General features: G+C 37.7%; 1 protein-coding gene across 1 annotated transcript in view; it reads right to left on the bottom strand.

Annotated features, from left to right (window-relative positions):
- LOC126251376 (AP-2 complex subunit mu) overlaps positions 1-21,837 on the bottom strand; it is a 41,761-nt gene extending 19,924 nt beyond the window's left edge. The window contains exons 1-5 of the mRNA XM_049951760.1: positions 21,687-21,837; positions 18,068-18,261; positions 8,096-8,258; positions 7,561-7,779; positions 238-508 (exon numbers count right to left, since the gene is read on the bottom strand). Coding sequence (XP_049807717.1) covers positions 238-508; positions 7,561-7,779; positions 8,096-8,258; positions 18,068-18,244 — 830 coding nt within the window. The 5' untranslated portion in view covers positions 18,245-18,261; positions 21,687-21,837. The remainder of the gene's footprint in view (positions 1-237; positions 509-7,560; positions 7,780-8,095; positions 8,259-18,067; positions 18,262-21,686) is intronic.
- Positions 21,838-22,056: the final 219 nt, after the last annotated feature.

Genomic DNA, 22,056 nt, shown 5'->3' with positions numbered 1-22,056 from the left:
AAAGTCATCTTCCTGGTGGATCTATATACATATTGAGGTTCACCACCACCACCACCACCACCACCACCACCTCGTCGTCACCTAGAACAGTCACAATTATGACACCTACATAGAAAATACCAAAGTGGCATAAGCTAGAAGAGCTTGCACCTGGCTGTGAGCAAATATTGATGTGAAGTGTCCACTACGTTATAAACCTTTAATAAATGAATATTGTGTATTTATCTTCAATTTTACCTCATCAGCTCGAATTCTCCGTCAGGTGGAATGAAGCTGATGGAATGTTCCGTCTCAAATTTTGATAGCTTCACACACTGATGAAACTGACAATCATCGATGACAACTACAGGCTTCCCTGAACGTGCTGGATCATCACCACCTGCAGTCAGACCCTTTCCTTTGGCTTCCATGACTATCTTATCATTGATCCCGAATTTACATTCTGGCATACCTGAGAGGTAAGATTTCATGACTACTTTACCAGCAACATGTGCTGATAGTACTTGACCTGTAAGAAATTTAACAAACAAAAATCAAAATTAATTACGTGAATATAGTTTTGTACAATACTTCAAATCAGGTTTTTGTTTTACTAACACTCACAATCACATTTCCACTAATATCTTGTTAGCTGTGATTCCAGTAACATTAAAAATTTAGGAGACAGCTATTGTGAGAGCACAATCAATAAATATTAAGCTGACATTTTTTTTTTTTTTTCAATCAGCATTATTCACTATTCGTGACTGAAAAGTAGCCTGAGAAGAAAGTTGCGGTGAAGTGCTTTAAATTTTTTTTTTTGTAACTAGCAAGAATGAGCCTAGTCATATGAATTGAATGTAGAGAATATGACTGAGATGTCTTGAAAAATTTTTACTCTCTAGAGAATTTTGTGTTAAAATTTGGTAGTGCCATAGGGTTTGGACTGAGAAATTTCGCTATGTATTAGGGAAACTGCAGTAGGACTCAATGTTAGATATTACTTTCAGGGAACAATTGCACCAATGAGATGATTACATTAAGGTAGTACAGTTTCAGTTACGACTACAATGTGTGTACGTGATCAAGAAAACAAATTGCTTGATTTTCCCAGACTTCACAGTCAAAAACACATTTTTTCCCTGGGTGAAAATAACACTTTTTCTCTATTAAATGACAATATATTTTCCCTTGGAGCTGTAGAAGTTATCAACCATTTGAATGGTCAAGGTTTTATACACTGGGGTAGAACTTCCTGGCACTTTAGGAAACTAAGCCCAGGAAAAAAAAAGTTTTGCAAAGTTCTTTGATGTGCAGCAACATGTGTCCTGCAAATTTTCTTATTATCAAAATATAAATATAAATTTCACCAAATGCTGCATGGTAGCTTCCGAAACACTGAAATTGAGATTGTGAGGTGGTTTTGTCAGCCAATCATAGCTCATGTCACATAGTCTAGCCAGCCAAAGATAGCACAACATAGGACAAGCTGTAGTCAGCCAACAGCAACATCACTTAAGTAGTGTGAACCAACAAACAGGAAAATTTAATGATTTAAATTAATAAAAACACAGTATAGCTACAAGAAAAGCTAAGCTTTCACATATAATATTAGTCCTTTTATTGCGTGTTACCCTTTAAGATATATTACAAAAACAACCGTGTCAGTAAAATTTTAAATTAATGCATAAAAAGCTGATCTTCTGGGTCTGGAACTGTTTTATGTGGCTGGTCCTTGAAGCTTTAAGTTCTGAAAGAGTCAGATGCTCCATAATTTATGAAAACCAGTGCACATTCCATATTTAACATAATTCGTCTTCTGTAGACGGATATTTACTTTGAGAACAACGCATCTGAGACCAACATTTGCGACCTTTACCTGTGACCTGTTAAAGAGTTGTGAACACGAGTGACAGATCACAGAAATCCACTGAATGCAGTATTGTCTAATCAGTCACCCGCCTTGACAATGTGATACTGCCTGTAATTGGTCGCTCGTCTTGCCATACACATAAGTGATTTGCCAAGTAATTTTAATCAGTATCATAAACGTCACTTTCTCAAGAAGTTCTGCTATGAAAATTGAATTGCTATGTTTAGCAGCAGTTGCAGCTGATTTTTGTATCCCCAGGATTACTTTGGTGGTTTTGAGTTATCTACAAAAACTGTGTTTTGAGGTGAGGGCAAAAGAAATTTTTAACTAAAGAAACACTATCACCACCGCTATAAACTTCGTGCTGTTAATAATCGTGAAACCTAATGGTTCTTAAACTGTTTACACTCATTTAGCAATTTCCCAGCTTTAACATCGAGACAACGATGAAGGTATGTCAAAATGGCCAATTTTGTAGATACATCACTGTGACTAACTTGTTTCAAAACTGTGGGTTACTTACCGGTAAAAGAATTAATTACATTTTTCACCAACATTGAATGGGTTATGTATATGTTTCCAATGAGCCAATATGATTCATATTCTGTTTATTAGTCCTCAATTCCTTTTTATTCATGAGTCATAACTGAACTGCAAGTATTTACACAATTTACTTGATGCGTATATAGAGATGTCAATAATGCACTACTGATTACTCCAACTTGTTATAAACTGTAAGGAGGAGAGTTAAGATTGTACGAAATGACAAGGGATTTGAGTGAAAAAATGAAATGATCATATGGCACTAATGGTTGGAAGCCCCGCCTTGGGAAGTTCAGCCACCAAACTGCACGTAGTTTGAATTGACACCACACTGGGCAACTTGCATTTTGTTAATGAAATAATGATGGGGTCAACCCAACACCCAGCCCTGAGTACAGAAAATCTCCGACCTGGCCAGGGATCAAACCTGGGTCTGCTACTGGCAGTCACACACACACTGACCATTTAGCTACGGGGGCGGACAAGCATTTGGATTTAACTATATCAGATTTACCCTGAACATTTAAACTGAAATGTATCCTCAACATTACTGGGTACATACGTCAATCAGTTTAGAAGTAGAAACTTTACCAACACACAATTATTTCATAAATACCTCAAAATCAAAAGAGGGAGCCCATTGTACCACAACTATACACTTCCTATCAATTCTACTTCTATAGCACAAGCTTCAAAATTCTAATCATTGCAAAATGTGGGAGTGTATTTGGTATTACTTCTTGATAAAAATGGCAACTCTGGCTTCCCCCTTCACTTCTCAAAACCTAATGTAAATTTCTTATTCAATGTGGGCAAGGCGAAACTAAATGAAACTGCACAATCAAGCTTAATGAATAGAGAGAAGAGCTGCAGCCATAATGTCACACACTGCTGCATTAGCCAGGCAGCCATACTGTGTGCCTGAATTGCATGAGATCCGTCAGTTTGCTTGGGATTTCCAGGGAACCAGCAATCAGTGACTGACTGCTGCAATCTGCCCACACATGCGCAATCTATGAAGTAATCAGCTGCTCATGCTATGGGTCGCTGTGATATGTCGTTCGTGTGTGGAGACCTTTTGAAATGTACACAGTTGTGATGTCACACTCATTAAAAGCAGTTTGTTACGAAGTAGTGCACAATCTTTGCTCTTAAGCCTCCAACACACTTTGCTGTTGGCATATGCTTGTGCATGAACTGGGCTCTGTTGCAAATATCCCACTTTCTTTACAACTTAAGTTTGTCATTATTCTCTTGTTTATGTTTTATTGCTGCAGTAATGGGCTGAAGTAAAATTCAGCATTAGATTATCAGTTGTCACCAGTCAAAGCTACTAAAGTTTAACTGCAAACTAAAAACATGAAAAATTCCTGGACTTCTAAAAAAGTTCCTGTGATTTTCCCCGAATGAAAAAATTCCCAGCTTTTTCATTGGGCTTATACACCCTCGACTACCAAAAGCAGACAATGCGTTATTTGCACCACAATTTTGCATCGAGTTCACAGAAATCTTAGTGTGCCAGCTGCCTAGCGTGCACCAATTTAAAACTTCCTGAAAGAGTAAAACTGTACACCAGACAAACAAACCCAGAAATTTTGCCAGCAAATGCTCTACCAACTGAATCATTTTTGTGGCTTTACTTTCATCAATAGCCATCTCCTACCTTCCATACTTCACATAAGTAATACTGTAAGCCTTGTAAGAAGCTCTAATTCCACAAGGTACGCAGCAAACCTTCTGTGGAATTTGGAAGGAGTGAGGTACTGACAGAAATAACGCTGCAAGGATGAGTCATGAGATATGCCCGGAAAAATTTGGAAATTTGTGGCAAGTTCTATGGGAAAAACTGCTGCGGTCATCAGTCCCTAGGCTTACACACTACTAAATCTAACCTAAACTAACTTACACTAAGGACAAAACACACACACACACACACACACACACACACACACACACACACACACACACACACACACACACAAGGCAGGACTCTAACCTCCAACGGGGGGGAACCAAGCGAACCGTGTCAAGGCGCCATACACCGCACGACAACCCCACATGGCGATTTGCCTGGGGTATCTCTGTCAACAGAGTCCATAAAAGGCAAAGGTTCCAGTTTGAGTGCTGGTCCAGCACAAAGTTTTAATATGTGAATGTACATATGACCAGTACCGTCACATCATCCATTGTGGTCTTGTAAATTTAAGTTGGTCTTCCTATACATAGCCACATAACCAAAAATTGTCTCCAACAATAGTTTGAATGGAATTTCTCAAAGTTTTTCCCCCTTCCTGATATCTGGAAACAATCTTTTTCCCACTTAATTGGACAGTAGTTCAGAATGCACAACAGAAAGTACAGCACAATAGATTATATACATTATTTGGAAGAGGCTGTATACTGAACATTTAAAAATATCATGAAATAAAAAAAAAAAAACATATCCCATCTACAATAGCCAATATAAATGGAAGACAATTGATATACCATGTGATTTACTTTGTGATGACTAACTGCAGAAACTTTACCTCATAATTGTGTTCCATGAGTTTTCAGATGAGGATAAGAACATTTATCGACTTTCAAGAACAATAAGAACTTTTGCAGGTATGACAAAGTCCAAATGGAGATTACTGCCAAAGGAAGAAAATGTGGAGAGAATTACCGGATGGATCTGTTTACTACGTGTATGTGTGCAAGTTTTCCTATCATACAGTGGAAGTGCTTTACAAGAAAATGTGTTTAAATTTCATAACATTTTAAAAACTTATGTAGTACCTGTAAATGAAACAAAAGTAACAGCAATGGAAGGGAAACACACAAGAGGAGCAGAGACAGTGAAAAATAAAATAAAACAGGTAAACTTGTTTTAAATATTAAGGACAGAGTGATCAATACCCAAAACTAACTCACACGTGGTTTGAAATATACAGAAATATAACACCACAAAAGGTTTTTTTAAAGATGAATCTTTGTAGAATTACAAGGAAAGAGCTAACAGACTACACAATGTGGTGGCTAAGCCTGCTCTCATTTATGGTCATGAAAGGTGGGTCCAAAGAAAAGAAGCAGCTGAGATGAGGTTTCTGACAAGGGAACCTCCCCATCGCACCCCCCCCCCCCCCCCCCCCCCCTCAGATTTAGTTATAAGTTGCACAGTGGATAGGCCTTGAAAAACTGAACACAGATCAATCAAGAAAACAGGAAGAAGTTGTGTGGAACTATGAAAAAATAAGCAAAATATACAAACTGAGTAGTCCATGCGCAAGATAGGCAACATTAAGGAGTATATGAGCTCAGGAGTGCCATGGCCCCATGGTTAGCGTGAGCAGCTGTGGAACCTGAGGTCCTTGGTTCAAGTCTGCCCTCTAGTGAAAAGTTTAATTTCTTTATTTTCGCAAAGTTATGATGTGTCCGTTCATTCAATGACGTCTCTGTTCACTGTAATTAGTTTAGTATCTGTGTTTTGCGACCGCACCGCAAAACCGTGTAATTAGTAGATGGAAGGACGTGCCTCTCAAATGGGAACCGAAAACATTTGATCATAGGTCAACCGATTCCTCCACAGGAAAACACGTCTGATATATTCTATACGGCACTGGTGACTGCATGTGCGTCACATGACAGGAATATGTTGTCGATGTTTGTTTAGGTGTAGCGTCCCCATACTACGGTGCAGTTAAATTACAACGGACAGATTGAAGGACAGATAATTGTCTGAAAATAAAAAATTAAACTTTTCACTCGAGGGAAGACTTGAACCAAGGACCTCTCGTTCCGCAGCTGCTCACGCTAACCACGCGATGACAGTGCTCCTGAGCTCATACTAACCTTGATGTTGCCTTTCTTGCGCATGGACTACTCAGTTTGTTTATTTTGCTAATTTTTTTCATAGTTCCACACAACTTCTTCCTGTTTTCTCGATTTGTGTGTGTTCAGTTTTTCAAGGCCTGTTCACTGTGCCAACTTTTAACTAAATCTGAGGGGGGGTGCGATGGGGAGGTTCCCTTGTCATTTCTATTCAGTACTTCCTCATTAGTGACATGACCTAGCCACATTTCAAAGGCTCTATTTTCTTCTTGTTTAAACTGTGTCATTCATGTTTCACTTTCATACATGGCTACAACTCCATACAAATACTTTCAGGGAAGACTACCTGACACTCAAATCTATACTCTATGTTAACAAATTTCTCTTCTTCAGAAACATTTTTCCTGCCACTGCCAGTCTACAGTTTACATCCTCTCTACATCCGCTATCATCAGTTATTTTGCTGCCCAAATAGCAAAACTGATACTACTTTAATTGTTTCATTTCCTAATCTAATTCCCTCAGCATCAGTTTACTTCATTCTACTAAATTCCATTATCATTTTGCTTTTGTTTATGTTCATCTTATATCCTCCTCTCAACACCATGTCCATTCTGTTCAACTCTCCATTTATTTAATTACTTTCCTCGTGCATGTGATTTTGGCTGTCTATAATAGCCAACTTGGGGCCCCACACTTCACTCAGTAGTTAAGAGAAATTATAGGTGTTCCCTGAACAGTACTTTTCCTTGTTTCAACCCAATGCACCCAATTTGTCACTCTTAATGAATGGTAACTAAGTGTGACTTGCCAAATCAAGTAGCAGCTGGAATGTAGAGTATTTGTAAGTTTAGCACTCAAAATGTGAAAGATTCAGTAAAATATCTGAAACCTCTTAGCAATTTACTTTAAGACATGTGATTAATATGTAAATATCACCAAGAGGAAACAATTCTAAAATTTGAAAGAAAAACCTATCAGATTTATGCAGTATCTTTCAATCAGTTTGGAAGATAAAATGAGCCTCCTTTACAGCCCATAAAGAATGTGACTATTTGAAAATGCTTTCTGTTCCCTCCCCTAAAAATATTTTTCCTTGAAGAATCTATCTCAAGTGTCAAAGGAGAAAAAGCCATGCACTGACTACATTCAATTCAATGAGTGATATATGAAAACAGTGTAAGGCTTCCAAAATAAATCTACAACATCCACTAACTTACAAGTGAAAATTGGTGTGACACTCATTTTTAACTCTAAGAGAAACAGATTGTGTTCAAACCACTGAAGTATAATTCTTTTTAAGCTTCTCAGTATGACTAGTCTCTCCACAATTAGGTACTCTATTTTACACACACCTTGCGGTGACATCAGAAGATTAACATATTCAAGGACATCTAGGAACAATTCGTTCCTTCTGTATTTTATACCCTCTCGACGCCATCCAATCTGTCCAGTAACTTGTGATGTTATCTGTGCTTGTTCTTCCTTAGTCTGAGATTTTATTCCCTGTTGTGTTATGAAAGTTTTCAGAACACCTGTGTCTGAATTCTGAGGATAACCGAAGTCCAAGATTTCTGCAAAAAAGTTTGTAGCAAAATTATCAATTAATTCCCTTTGTCAAATGATTTTTCACGTATATGCCTTTTGCAACATATAACAATAAATTAATTAATAATGAGAAAACTAATCTTACAACAAGAAATATTTGTACATACAAAAATTAATTGTTTGGTAATTATTAAAGCAATACAAATGAACAATTACACAAAAGAAATAAAATTCCAAGAGAAACTATCATAAAAGGCATTCGAATGATTGTGCGTGTTTAATATCTGCAATTCTTCAAAGAGTTAACTATATGAAAAAATAAAAACTTGCTTATGTCCTCACCATCAAGTAATTCATAAATGAGCACAAAGTTGTTCTTGATATTCTCTTCTGAAATCTTTCCAAAATACGACTGCATAACATCTATTATCTTCAACAGAAATTCGAACACCATGGCAGCATTCACATTCTGCTTTGTTACTGCGGCAAGCCATATATTTGCTCGCTGTAAAAAAAGGAAATTTAAACAGAAACTTCTTTATGGGCTTGCTACAGATATTACACAAGTGAATACACTATATATATATATATATATATATATATATATATATATATATATATATATATATATATATATATTCGGTGGCGGGGGAATGGGGAGTGTTCACAGCCCACACCTGTCTGACTGTTATGTTCTGAATCTTCGTGATTTTCCTAACTGTTGTCTGAATACTTCAAGTTACTGCAAATCATTCTCTGAATGACTGAATATGGATTAATGGAACTTAATAACATGTTTAAGTATCACACAATACCCAGAACCCCTGCAGGAAGGAGATAACAGTGGCATGAGAGGTGATTTATCAGCCAGAGAAAGATGCATCAAAAGCCTCTCCCCTCTTGTAGTTACAAGGATACTAAATAATTAAGTAAATGAAATTAACAGGTTTAAAGAATTAATGTGCACAACAAAGAAGCATTCTGACAATGTAACAATGAACAGAAGTGATAATGAATGTCAAAGATCAATTTTTTGCTTTAAGGAAGGAAAACTGACATTTATTCCGAAAGAGGAAGACGAAATGGACACATAATGGATTTTTTGCCATGGGGTAAACACAAATTTCTAAAAATCAATAAATATGGTAAAGTGCTGTAGAAAATTCAGGCTGTATCAGTTAATGGCATAAATGTATACATTTTAAAGTAAACAATACTAGAAGCAAAATGTCTTAGTAAACATGGCCTCTAAAGTGTGTTCCTTAAGAGCTATCCACTTTGCTACATCTTCACTACTGTGAAAACATCTGTTCTACTGAACAAGCGCTCATAGCTCTTAAGGTGTGCCCATCTTTAATGGGCACTGTTTTCTTGTTTTGATCCCTACTGCCTTGTCCCAAAATATGGAAAGCAAACTAGTGTAATATCCTCTAGTCTCTGTAACATTACTATGCAATTGCACTAACATTGTAATTATTTTTGTATTGGCCTCTTTTCCTACTGTCTCACCACAATAGCCTTCACTGCAGTTATTACTTAACATTAGTTACCGTCAACATCTCCATTTTTCCTTTTGCCTTAGAGTTCTCTACTTCCTTGTAGTGGTAGCAGCAGCAGCAGCAGCAGCAGCAGCAGCACTGTGTTCTTTACCTTGTTTACATTTCTTACACATCTTTTCAATTATCTCTTAACTGCTAATCAGAAAAATTACAACCAGTCTCATTACAGTAATTTCTAATTGAATTGGAGCTACCTATGCTAGTCTTTTAGTTATTATATTTACTTTTCTCCACTGGCATCATTAGCCCTGCTAAGTACCTCACTTTTTTCTTTCCCCCCTGAACTGTACAACATACTAATTATATTTTATCTTTGAAGACTAAGTGTTAGTTGTTTCACAATCACCATTACCATTACCTCAACCATACCGTCCTCACAATGGACAACATTCTTAAATCTGCTATCTGTTCTTCAGCGACCGTAACTATGAAGCACCTCAAGAGTACAAAATTCTAACCACCCCTGAGCTATGCAACTTCACAGGAGTGTGGGTAAGTCTCCTTTGCCACATGTAGAAGCAGACTTTAACAGCTTATTGCAGGCTGCCCAGAAGCATGTGTTAGTTAGCTGTAAATAGCCCACTGTAACATGCAGTCTTTGTCAGTACATTACAAAGAACTCAGTCTTTCCTCCACCAACTAAAAACCACACATATCACCAGTAACTGTATCTCCCACTACTTGTGTTTCTTAGGACTGAGACTAAGCAAGACACACATACTATTTGATCTCAAACGAAAGTTTTAAGAGCATTGAGCCCTGGCAAAGTAAGACAGGCATAATTTATGGTCAATGAAGTATGTATACAGTGTTTTAAGCACTTAATGTGAGTTGCCTATAAGCCTCCAAAAATCAGCTCAATGACTTCCATTCAGCCAGAATTATATAATCTACAGTGACAATATGAACACGTCATAATGGGAGACATGAATACACACCTGAGCATTCTCCCATTACAACCCCTACACTACACAGTGCAGTCACACTCAGAGATATAATGGCAAAAAAAGACAAAGTAGCTACTGAGACATAACGAGTTGGAATTGAATTCACCTGCTATGTTTTCGACGCCCAAGAACAGCTAAAATTTTTACCTTTTCATTCTCTAGTGCAGTGTTCATGTGATATATCACATCTACAGGAATAAGTAAAATTGGTTTTTAGTCAAAATCTCAAATTTGTAGTGCAGCTATTTATGTTCATGAGTATAATGATTCAATTAGCTTTACAGGAAACATTGGTAATCAAAAGATACAGATACCTGAAGTTACAAAAACATCATAACAGCAAAAATACAGAATGTTTCAAAAAGGACTTTACAACTTTGAAAATTCATATAAATTAATTCAAAGTACCAAGAGAGGTGATTATAATATCATAGGAAAATACGTCAAGTTTTGTCTCGTGTAGTTTGCTAGCGCCAAATTGCACCGTAACAAAGCTAGCGGCAGTTGCATTAAAGATGGCTGCCTTCACTGGACCCAAGTGTGCTAGCAGTGCACTTTGGTTTGAAGATTCGAAGTCGGCGACAACAGTTCATCATAATTTCCACACCAAGTATGCTAAAGATCCTCCTAGTAGCCCCACAATTTATGAGTGGCATAAATATCTGGAGAAACAGGGTGCTTGGTAAGACATAGGAAATTATGTCGTCCAAGCACATCTGACTATGTCATTGAGCGAGTGAGAATTTTGTCAACAGACCTATGAAATCAGCACGGCATGCATCTCATGAACTGCAAATCCCACATACATCTGTTTGGTGTGTGTTGAGAAACTGTTTGCATTTGAAACCATACAGATTGATGACCATACAAGCAATAAAAAGACGCTGATAAAATTGCTCACAAGAATTTCTGTGCGGATATGTTAAATCGATCACATGAGGATCAATATTTCTTGAACAAAATCATATTTTCTGATGAGTCTACTTTTCACTTACATGGCAAGGTTAACAAACACAACTGTTGGATTTGAGGCAGCGAAAATCCACAACAAACATTGCAACATGTTTGTGTAAGCCCTAAACAGAACGTTTTTTGTGCAACGAGCAAGAATGAAGTGCACGGCTCCTTTTTTTCCATGAGAACCATCAATGGAATGGTGTACCTAGATATGTTACAAGTTTTGATACCACAGATCGATGTGGAAGACCAAGAACAAAATGTTTACTTCATGCAAGATGGTGCACAACCCCACTACCTGGCTGACATCCAGGATTTTCTCAGTTACCACTTTCCAGGTCAATGGATTGGCCGTGATGCACCAACTGCATGGCCCCCACATTCCCCGGACCAGACACTTTTTTTTTAATGGGGATTCATCAAGGCTATCAAGTTTGTAACACCTCTGTCGGCTTCTCTACCTGAACTTCGGGCAAGAATTTATGCTGCCACTGAGTAAGTTTGGGAAGAAATTGACTACCAATGGGATGTGTGCAGAATAACCAACAGAAGCCACATACAACATCTTTACTTTAAGACATAAAACTTTTATGTGTTTCCCTACAAAATAACACTAAACCTAGCTCTGTTTCTTCTACCAATAAATTATATGAATTTTTAAAGTAGTAAAGTCTTTTTGAAACACCCTGTATTGTTACCACTCATTCAAAAGCAGGCACTGCCAACTTTTCGAGAGTTACCTGAAAGTAATTATCTTATGAAATAATTGACATTAGAAGTTCAGACCCTCCAAAATCTGTGATGTTGCTTAGTAGTATGGTAATTTTCCCTCCTTATGGAATTACAATATGGAATATGCACTTCCATTTACATGTGTACACTGTGGACTGTGAATTGTGCAATCAGAACTGACCACCAACTTTAATACAGTGCAAATATATTTGAATGAACCACCTTTAAAACAAATTTTTTGTCCATTTCACATCTTCTGAATCTCCCCTAGCTGACAGTTCTCAATATATTATTTCAGGTCAAAGACATGAGACTTTAAGGCTCTTCAAAACTTAGTGAGAAAACTATAGGTAAGCAGAATGACAAGATACAGGTCAATTCTCGGCTCCAGGGCTCTACATGTGACATAATATACCTGTTCTACTCCTCACAACCTGCAAGGCTCAAATCACACCAAAAAAATTGTAGGAATATTAAACATACTGATTGTTACACTAACTGCTGAATGCTCAGAAGCACACTGGCATCAAATACGAGAGGTAGTTGAAAAGTTTCTAGCCCGAGATAGTTACAATTAATGTATCGCACAAACACCACCATCTACTTTTCTAGTGAACGTCAGTGAGTATGAAAGTCAAATTTCGCGGCTCCAGCTTCCTTAGTTTGGCCCCTAGGATGCATCGTATACCTTAGTGCAAGCAAAATTGCTAATATTGAGAGAATCGAGAACCATGCTGTGATTGAATATCTTCACTTGAAAGGAATGACGTCCAAGGAAATTGAGGAGGACACATGGAATACACTTGAGGACAGTGCTCTGTAACGTGCAACAGTGAAAAACTGGGTGTCTGACTTCAAATGTGGAAGAATGAGTGTGGAAGATGCGCCCAGGGGCAGAAGGCCTGTCACCATTGCCACTGATGAAACAGAGCCTGCAATTCATGATATGATTTTGCAGGGTCATCTAACAATGTTGCAGCACATTGAAACCACATTCGGAATCTCCCACGGCTGTGCTCATGACATTGTTGTGTATATTTTGGAATGCAGAAAGTTTCATCTTTGTGGGTCCCGAAAGACTCGACTGCAGATCAAGGACAGGAGCGTGTGCAGTGTTGTGAAGAAAGCATCCGCCAATTTGAAGCAGACGATGATGGCTTTCTTGCAAGATTTGCTACACTGGACGAAATGTGGGTTCACCACTTTGATCTTAAGACAAAACAACAGTCACAAAAATGGAAAAATCCTTCATCACCTACACCAAAAAAATTCCAGGTGCAAAAATCAGCAGCTAAGGTGATGGGATTGGTCTTCTGGGATGCAGAAGGGGTAATTATGGTGGATTACTTGCGAAATGGCATAACTATCAGTTCATCATACTACTGCACTCTCCTGTGCCATTTGAGAGGAGAGAGAAAGAAAAAAGGTGCAGAAAATTGGCGCGCAGACTTCTTTTGCATCAGGAGAATGTGCTGCCACATGAAGCCCTCACAACACTGGAAACTCTGCATGACCGAGTTAGAATTGTTATGTCATCGCCATATTCTCCAGATTTGGCTCCACTAGACTTTTCTTTTCCCAAACCTAAAAAAAGACCTCAAACGATGACGAACTGACAATGATGATGCAGTGACTGATGCTGTGAACGCTTGGTTGGACTTGCAATCTAAGACCTTTTATTTGAACGGTTTGCAGAAGTTATCTGAGTATGCCAACAAGTGTATTAATGTGCATAGGTATTATATTGAAAAATATATTGGTCTTATGAAATTTCTATCATTCTTTATTTGTTAGGCTAGAAACTTTTTGATCCCCCTCATAATTAGAGTCTCCACAACTGATGACGAACTTCATGAGCTTACTTATAACCTCACAGCTCTCTGACGAACGTGGTCCTATACGTACAATTCCATGTAAGAAAAAAAAAATCTTTAAATCTTTCTCCTCAGATGACAACTGACTTGTGTCCAATGATGAACAAGAATACTGCGCACATACAAAGTGGAATCCAAAATTTTCAGGGGTGGTGCTGCCAACTGGAAAGTAGTAGTAGTCTATCCTTGCACCACTAGGTGGCGAGAGCTGCATATCTGATGAGTCAATGTGCAGAGTGACATTTGGCTGGGAGGTCATGTGTGTCCACAGTGACTTCCATAACACTTGGTGTTTGGTGTGTGGCAATCAGAAGGCACAGCGTGTTTAAGTGTGCACGGACCTTTGTCAGACTGCATCTGATGATCCAACCTTCTAGTCACAGGTTATCACTGGTGATGAGGGCTGGATTTGCAGTTATGACCCAGAGACAAAGCAACAATCATCCCAGTGGAAGGGCCCGGGCTATCCAAGACCCAAAAAAGTGAGACAGGTGAAGAGCACGATCATCGTTTTCTTCAATACCAAGGGAATTGTGCACAAAGAATTCGTCCCACCCAACCAAACAGTGAATTCCGCATACTACTGCGATGTTTTGCGACCGCTCCGTGAAAACGTGCGGCGACGACATCCCGAACTTTAGCATCAAGGGAACTGGCTGCTGCATCATGACAATGCGCCCTGTCACACTTCCTTGCTCACCAGGATCTTTTTGTCAAAAAACAACATGGTGGTTGTACCCCACCAACTGTGGTCACCCGATTTGGCACTTTGCAACTCCGTGCTATTCCCAAAACTGAAACTCAAGTTGATAGGCCGTCAGTTCGATACACTAGAGAGGATTCAAGAAGCATCGCTGGTGGTGATAAACACCCTCAAAGAACAGGACTTACCGAAGACGTATGACCAGTGGCAGAAGCACTGGGACCAGCGTGTATGTACGGATGGGAACTACTTCGAGGGTGATGGTGACACTAGTCCAAAGGCAAGGTTTTCAACAGATGGCAGCACCAGTCCCGAAAATTTTGGATAGTACCTTGCACATTTCAAGGCAAATCCAAAAGTGGAACATTACGAAGCATACAGAAAGCTGCAAAACAGCATAAAGCAATATGTTCCCAGTGCCAAAAATCAGGGACACTCATTTGTCTACAGTGATATGACAACTGTGATTATGTGAAACAATCTGTAGCTTGGGATGCCAGTAAGGTAAAATTAGAAACTGTCTTTCTGGTTTCAGCTGATTGAATTTTTCCCAGGACCAGTCAACCATCTTGCGGCAAAGAACCACTGCGCATAAGAAACCTCAGACTACATACCAGAATGACACAGATACTTTACTACCTGTACTAACACACACTTAACTTCTCTCTCGTTAAAGGAGTACATCTCAAGATATGGAAAAGAAGTGTACTCCAACCTACCCCTAAGAACAAAACCCCATTATCACCTTGTGATTACCATTCAATCAACATCCAAAGCACCAGACTTTGTTGTTCATGGCTAAATTAATGAATACTGATCCAAGTTCAACATTTAGGACAAATACCAGTCTGGTTTACATAAACACCATAGCATTAACACTGCATTATCCCATGGACGACCACAAGCTATATTGACAATACTAGACTTCAGCAAAGCATTTGATGCCATCAGCTTTGACATACTGCTCAGAAAAATGTGACATTTTTTTAGATAGTACACTGAAATGATTTAAAAATCATTTGGAAAACAGACAGCAATATGTTGTCTGTGGGAATAAAAAGTTGTCCTGGAAACATGTCCTCTCAGGAGTACCACAGCAGTCAGTCCTGCACCCACTACTCTTTTCTTATTTTGTAGATCTTATTTGTTCTATCTTACAAATATTGTTAGGCCTACATTCTCCAGCTTTACCCAAGTGCTAGACCTGAAGTAATTAATACTACCATCATCAACATGAACGATATGTCTTCAGTGGTGAGAGAGGATGTAAACTAAATGCAAAGTCCCAAGTAATTTTAGTATCCCATCAAAAATCAATAAGTTCTAAATTCTGCAAACAACTGCCTCTTATCCTTCTCAATCATATTCCAATACCTTACCAAAATACAGTGAAGAACTTGGGTCTAACTTTGTACGAGCATCTCAATGGGGCAGAAAATTTGCCACATGCAGGAAGACTTCCACTTGCCGCTATGCCCTCAACAGTTTTGGAATGTATTTCCACATAATCTGAAACATGAACTTGTGCAATCAATTGTTGTTCCAACCCGCATTGCTGTGATGTAATCCAACATGTCACGAGTACTGAGAACACTAAACACTTAGAACCAACTGTGACTATTGCATGCCATGTTTACCTCATCTGCTGCTCAGTGCACAAGCATCCCAGTAGCTCGCACCAGAGATTAAAAAACTGCCCTAGGGTTCACATATCTAGCACCCTATATTTATAACAAAAAACATTCGTAAACTACTACTATGCTACTGCTGTCCACATCTGGAACAAGCTAACCTGCACTCTGCGCAGAAATGCTGTTTTAAGAAGAATGTGAAACACTTCCACCTGTCACCCTCAAAATGATTTCCCAAAAATTAACATGCATGGTCTGTTTTTCCAATATCAAACAGTAACGAAAATGCTCGCGTCATCTCCCACTTTCACTTGCTCACCATTTCTCAGTCAGTCTCATCACTTCACTTTTCCCTTTGTTCATGACATGTTTTATGAAATTTCCCTTTCTCTCTTGTCGATTCCTTCTCATGCCTTTTGTTGCTAATGCTCAGTTTAGAACTACCTCTCTGTCTCTTGTCCAATGTTTTACTCTTTAAGGAATGTAAACTGTGCTTATTTTTTCTGTTTCATAGTAAGCCTCCAGCATACAAATTTTCCAGCTTTGGGAATGAATGAAACTCAAGATTGCCAAATGTGATGAATAACATGCACATTTATTGGTACTTCAAATACCTTCGTTGTGTCACTGATAATTTTTGATTGCCAAAGGTCAAGGAATAACACCCTTAAGAAAGATGATTCTTTTTGGAATGCAGTTATTTTTTTCCATTTCTAATGTAAGAGGGATTATTCTAGAGATCAGATCACTGGCCCAACTTTGAAGTAGATGAAACAAATTTAATCTAGAATGAAATTTTCAGCCTGCAGCGGAGTGTGCATTGATATGAAACTTCCTGGAAGATTAAAACTGAAGATTCGAAAACGAGGGATGAGGTACTGGCAGAAGTAAAGTTGTGCTTGGGTAGCTCAGTCTGTACAGCACTTGGCTGTGAAACGCAAAGGTCTTGAGTACGAATCTTGGTCTGGCACACAATCTGCTAGGAATTTTCAAGTTTCAGTTGTTTTGGTTCAGGGTTGTTTCCATCCCCTGGTTTGACGCCTATTTAATTTCAGGCACAAGGTGGTGGGCACAGGTCTCATGGATAGTAACAAAAATGCTTGCAACATCTGTTTTATTCTTTATAAATGGCCCATGTACTGCTGAGAAATTTGTTCTCACTTTCAGTCCGTGTTCAATGAGCAACAATAATTGTGCATGAGGTCTTAATAGTTAATTCTTCATGTGAAACACACTTACCTTAAGAAGGTATGGCATCAGCTATTTCACACAGCTATAATTACCTATTGTCCAATACCATATTGTACATTTCATGGAGGTTTTAATCCTTTGTTTCAGTGTTGGGGATCATCAGAAACTGAAGTACATGACTGCAGTTCATTGCCATTTCCAAATTGTTAAAAATTATGGTGCAGGCTCCATATTAACTTAATTCTTACGAATTACCACTGGTTATAATCATGCCAAACAATTATATGATGGTAAAGTACTTCATTTAATCCAGCTGAATGAAATAAATTTACCTGACTACACGAAGATATCCTGCAGATCCAAGCTGACCCTTACTGTATGAAACAATTTGTACAATGTCAGTACCATTACTATGATAGACTTACATTATTTCCTTGTCCTTTCATGACCATATTTTTTAATGATTTTTGAGAGGTAGATAGAATCTGACATGTCACAATATCCAATGCTGAAACAGTGGCATTTTTCACTGCAATATGCATCTCTTACATTTCACTATGTCAACAAACTGATTAAACTATTCATTCTGTTCTCTGTATTTGTGCCAGCTAACAGCAATCAGGGAAACAAGTTATCTTTTTCAATCATTAGAGCACACACACAATTTACTATCATTTTAGAGATAAAAAACAGTGAACAGGCACTTTTTTGAAACAATACCTTAATGTGAAAGAAAGATGTTCTTGCTATATTAGTCACCGGTGATCTGACTTGCTGCCTGGCATGTATAACATTGACGCGGAAAGCATCAACAGCATTTCGTCCAATATCATCTCTATACACTCTGGAGATCAGTACTTCACCTTTATGGTTATATACAAATAACCCACCGATCATCTTGTGGGCAGAGGTACCTGCAAAGAGAAACATTTTTTAATGAAGTACAGCGTAAATTAAGTTATTATAGAAGGAATGTAGACACTTACAAATGTGTATGCATGGTGGAATGTCCCCTCCTTGGAACTATCCGAAAATTCATTTGAAGGACAGACACACCATTCATTCACTAAAATATATTTTAAGAAATCTTATTGCTAACAGCATCCCCACTACTAATGTCATTAAACATATAATTAAACAAATGTTTCACATCAGGAGTACAATGTATTAATATTTTACAGCATTTATCTGGAGGACATATATAGCACAAAATTACTGAATTACTCGATTTCCATATTAACCCCTGATGACTTGGACATAGGAAAAGGAGAATGAAATGGAAGTGAGTAAATTAATCACAAACAACTTAAACTGGGGTAAACCACATTATAAGTCTAAATTCAGCTATGAAAGTACTCTCCACTTCTGTAAACAATTTCTATGTACACAATACCTTTAAGTAAACCCTCAAGAAAATTATCAGAGAAAACCATCAGTTAAATGTGACAAACAAATTACACATTTAACTAATCAGACCAACTTCTACATTTTAGAAACGCACACAAATTTAATGTAAAATTTTAGGAATATAAATCATCATCATAAACACTAATATGACATGTACTCATCCCTGTGCTGGCAAAGAAGAAGGAAATACCAAGTCCACAAAAATTGTAATCAGAAATGAAGAGAAAACTTCTTACAGTTTCATTATAACTTGCTACATAACATAGCACCTTAATCACAGCACGGTGATAATATATCACAGGAAGCTCCCATCCACTACCATTTAATCAGTGATACCACACACAAGACATCCGGCATATTCACTCACGTGATGAACTGCTTCATTTGACAAAGCACAGATGATTAAATCTTTACTGTCCTCACTTTCACAGCCAGCATAACGTGGATATATAGCAAAGAGAAATCCAACATATCTACATCCGGATTAACAACTTTCTTACAGTTGCCCATGTCCCTTTCATAATTTTAATAAGATTTAACAATTTTGTTATTTGTTCAGTTTTTTAGCACTTCCCATTACACAAGCCTTACTGCTCGACTCCCTGAAGGATATAGAAAGCAGCAAAAGAGGTATATTTTATACGGACTAAGCATATGACACAATGCCTTAAATGTATGAAATTTTGTAATACTATTACTATGGGAAAAAAAACACTTAATCATGTTCTTTCAGAAGATCTATGTATTTAATATATTGCCTCTCTCTCAAGTTACAAAAAATGTGATTTTAAGTCAAAGGGTTGCAAGTTGTTTTTCTGTTAATGACTACTGTGAAACCCTGTAAACTTTCACACTATTAAATCAGGAAACTATGAGCAATATGGAGGCCAATGTGTCAGCAAAAAGGGAACAGATGAGAACAACAGAAATGACAAAGTGTCTAACTTTATTCTATAAATGTAGTTTACTGATAAATACTAACAATTATATTGGTATCCCAGGAAAATTCAATCAAAAAGTCTAAAAATTATGTGACAGAATTGTTGACCAGTATTTACAACCAAGAGGTGAAGTGTTTAGTGTATCAGTGGTACAATGCATTTTGCCGCCTGGAACCAAGTGTTGGCCAGAAATTCTTTATCCACAGCTCATGGCCTAGCAGTTAGTGTTGCTGTGTCCAGATCATAGGTTCAATTCACAGTTAGGTTGGAGATTTTCATCACTTGGGGACCGGTTAGTTATGATGTCTTAATCATTTCATCTCATCTTCATCAATGCCCAAGTCATTGTAGTGGCATCAAACAATTGCATCAGGCGGCTATACAATCATTTCATTTATTAGAAAAGTTTTTCAATTAAGAGTATTTTTTCAGCCTAATAAAATAGGTTTTATTATGTCAAATGGTAACAGTTAGTAAATTTAAAAGATACATTTAAGACCTTAGCTGTTATTAAGGAAACAAACACTTCTGGTACAATTTAAGCATACACTCTCCAACAAGGAAAACTATTGATAAAATGTGTTTTATAACATAGCTCATCAAACTGAGCTATTGCTTAGGCACAACTGTTATTGTCAGACCATCAGCCACCACACAGTATCAGTTAGGGCTCTGCAAATATTCACTAGGCTCTCTTGTGTATTCGTGCATACTGAGTTACTTTTTATTTGGCTTTAAATGTTCATACATGTTTGTAAATTTGTAATATTCTTTTTAAGTGCTATATGTCTGGTGCAGGATATGTACCCAGAGGATTGGAGAGAAGTGTATTAATGAGCCACAATCTTACATTACTGGATCAACATTCCATAGGCACCATAGAAGAAATTTGGTAGGATAAAGAACTGTTACAGAGACTCCACAGCTTTTTCCTGGCAGTTATCCATTCATTCTTCAGTGATGCACAATATTACCTACTGCGAGATATATCCATGTTCAATTGCTATTCATTTACACTGTTATTCCTGCGTATTCATTTCCATACAGTAATTCTTTTCCTCATTCTTTTTCTTACACTATGTGCTTTTTACTGCGTTAACAAAGACACCTTGCCAAATCAGTTCATTTAAGCTGCTTCATTTACAGAGTTTAATATTAATTTTGATAGGAATGATTCAGTGTTTGTAGATGCAAAATATTTGATAGTAGGAATCAACAGATTACTTGTCTACAGTGAATGTGTTAAGCATCCTTCTTGAATAAGAAGGAGTGATAAGATGCTTAGGGCAGAGACTGAATGTTCACACACTTGCGCCAAAAGATGACGAAATTCGTCATCTAATAAAAGTGAAGAAATAAACTGCGTGGCAATATTATACAGATGATGACTGACAGAAAATTGTCACAACTTAAATATGTAGGAGGCTACATGGTATGAGGAATTAAAACTGGTATTAAATAATACATATGTAAAGGATTTAAGGCAACTGTCAATTAGCAGATGAAATTATGTGTAATGTGTCATTAGTAATACGGTTAACGTCATTGAATAATTAAAGTCTTGTTTCCACTTGAACCACGTTTGGTTGTGGGGCGTTGGATACGTTAGCACTGTATCCCAAAAGCGTCTCTAACTTATCTGCTTGGATGTACGTGATACACGCTTATCTTGACTGCTGTAAGCCGTGATTTTAGCTGTAATATTCTATCAGTGTTTCAAAACCTTTTCGTCCTGGTCGAGGATTTGTCCGTTTCCGTCTGAACCTATGTATTTCTGTACACCAAACTGCTTATTTGGTAGTGACAAAATCTGAGTTATATTCTATTGTGTGTGTCGGATGACCCCATATTAATCCATTTATTTCCAAACTCTCTCCAGTGAACGTCATACTGAATACCATTCAGTAACTTAGCTCTACTATTCGCCGCTTCTACACGGTATGTTTTCCTGACGTCAAACTTAAGTACACATTAGTAATACTAGCACCTACCAGCTTCACAGCTCTAAAACAGCAGACGACCCCGTTCTTTTACTACTCCATCACCATTTCGGCCTTCGAGATGCAGCCCCCTTCTGCCAAACAGCCATACACCCACAACATGGCCCCTTGAACTCAGAGATAACATTCATTAATTTATGTCTATCGACAGATGAAAGCGAATTATGCCGCTGTTGTTTTTATGGTAATTGAGTACAGCCACTGCTTCATAGTTAAATTTGCTGTATGTTTGCGGCTGCATTTACAGGAATTGGACAATAAATTGAAATTCTAAAATTTTAGGCCGTACAGTAACAGTTGTGAAGTTTATGTTTCTTTTCTTTTCTTTTTACTTAATTCCCATTACAAACTGAAAACAACA

The sequence above is a fragment of the Schistocerca nitens genome, chromosome 4 (assembly GCF_023898315.1).
Source record: "Schistocerca nitens isolate TAMUIC-IGC-003100 chromosome 4, iqSchNite1.1, whole genome shotgun sequence".
Taxonomy (NCBI): Eukaryota; Metazoa; Arthropoda; class Insecta; order Orthoptera; family Acrididae; genus Schistocerca; species Schistocerca nitens.
Note: the sequence above shows the minus strand (reverse complement) of the source record. Positions and strands in the feature narration are given on the sequence as shown.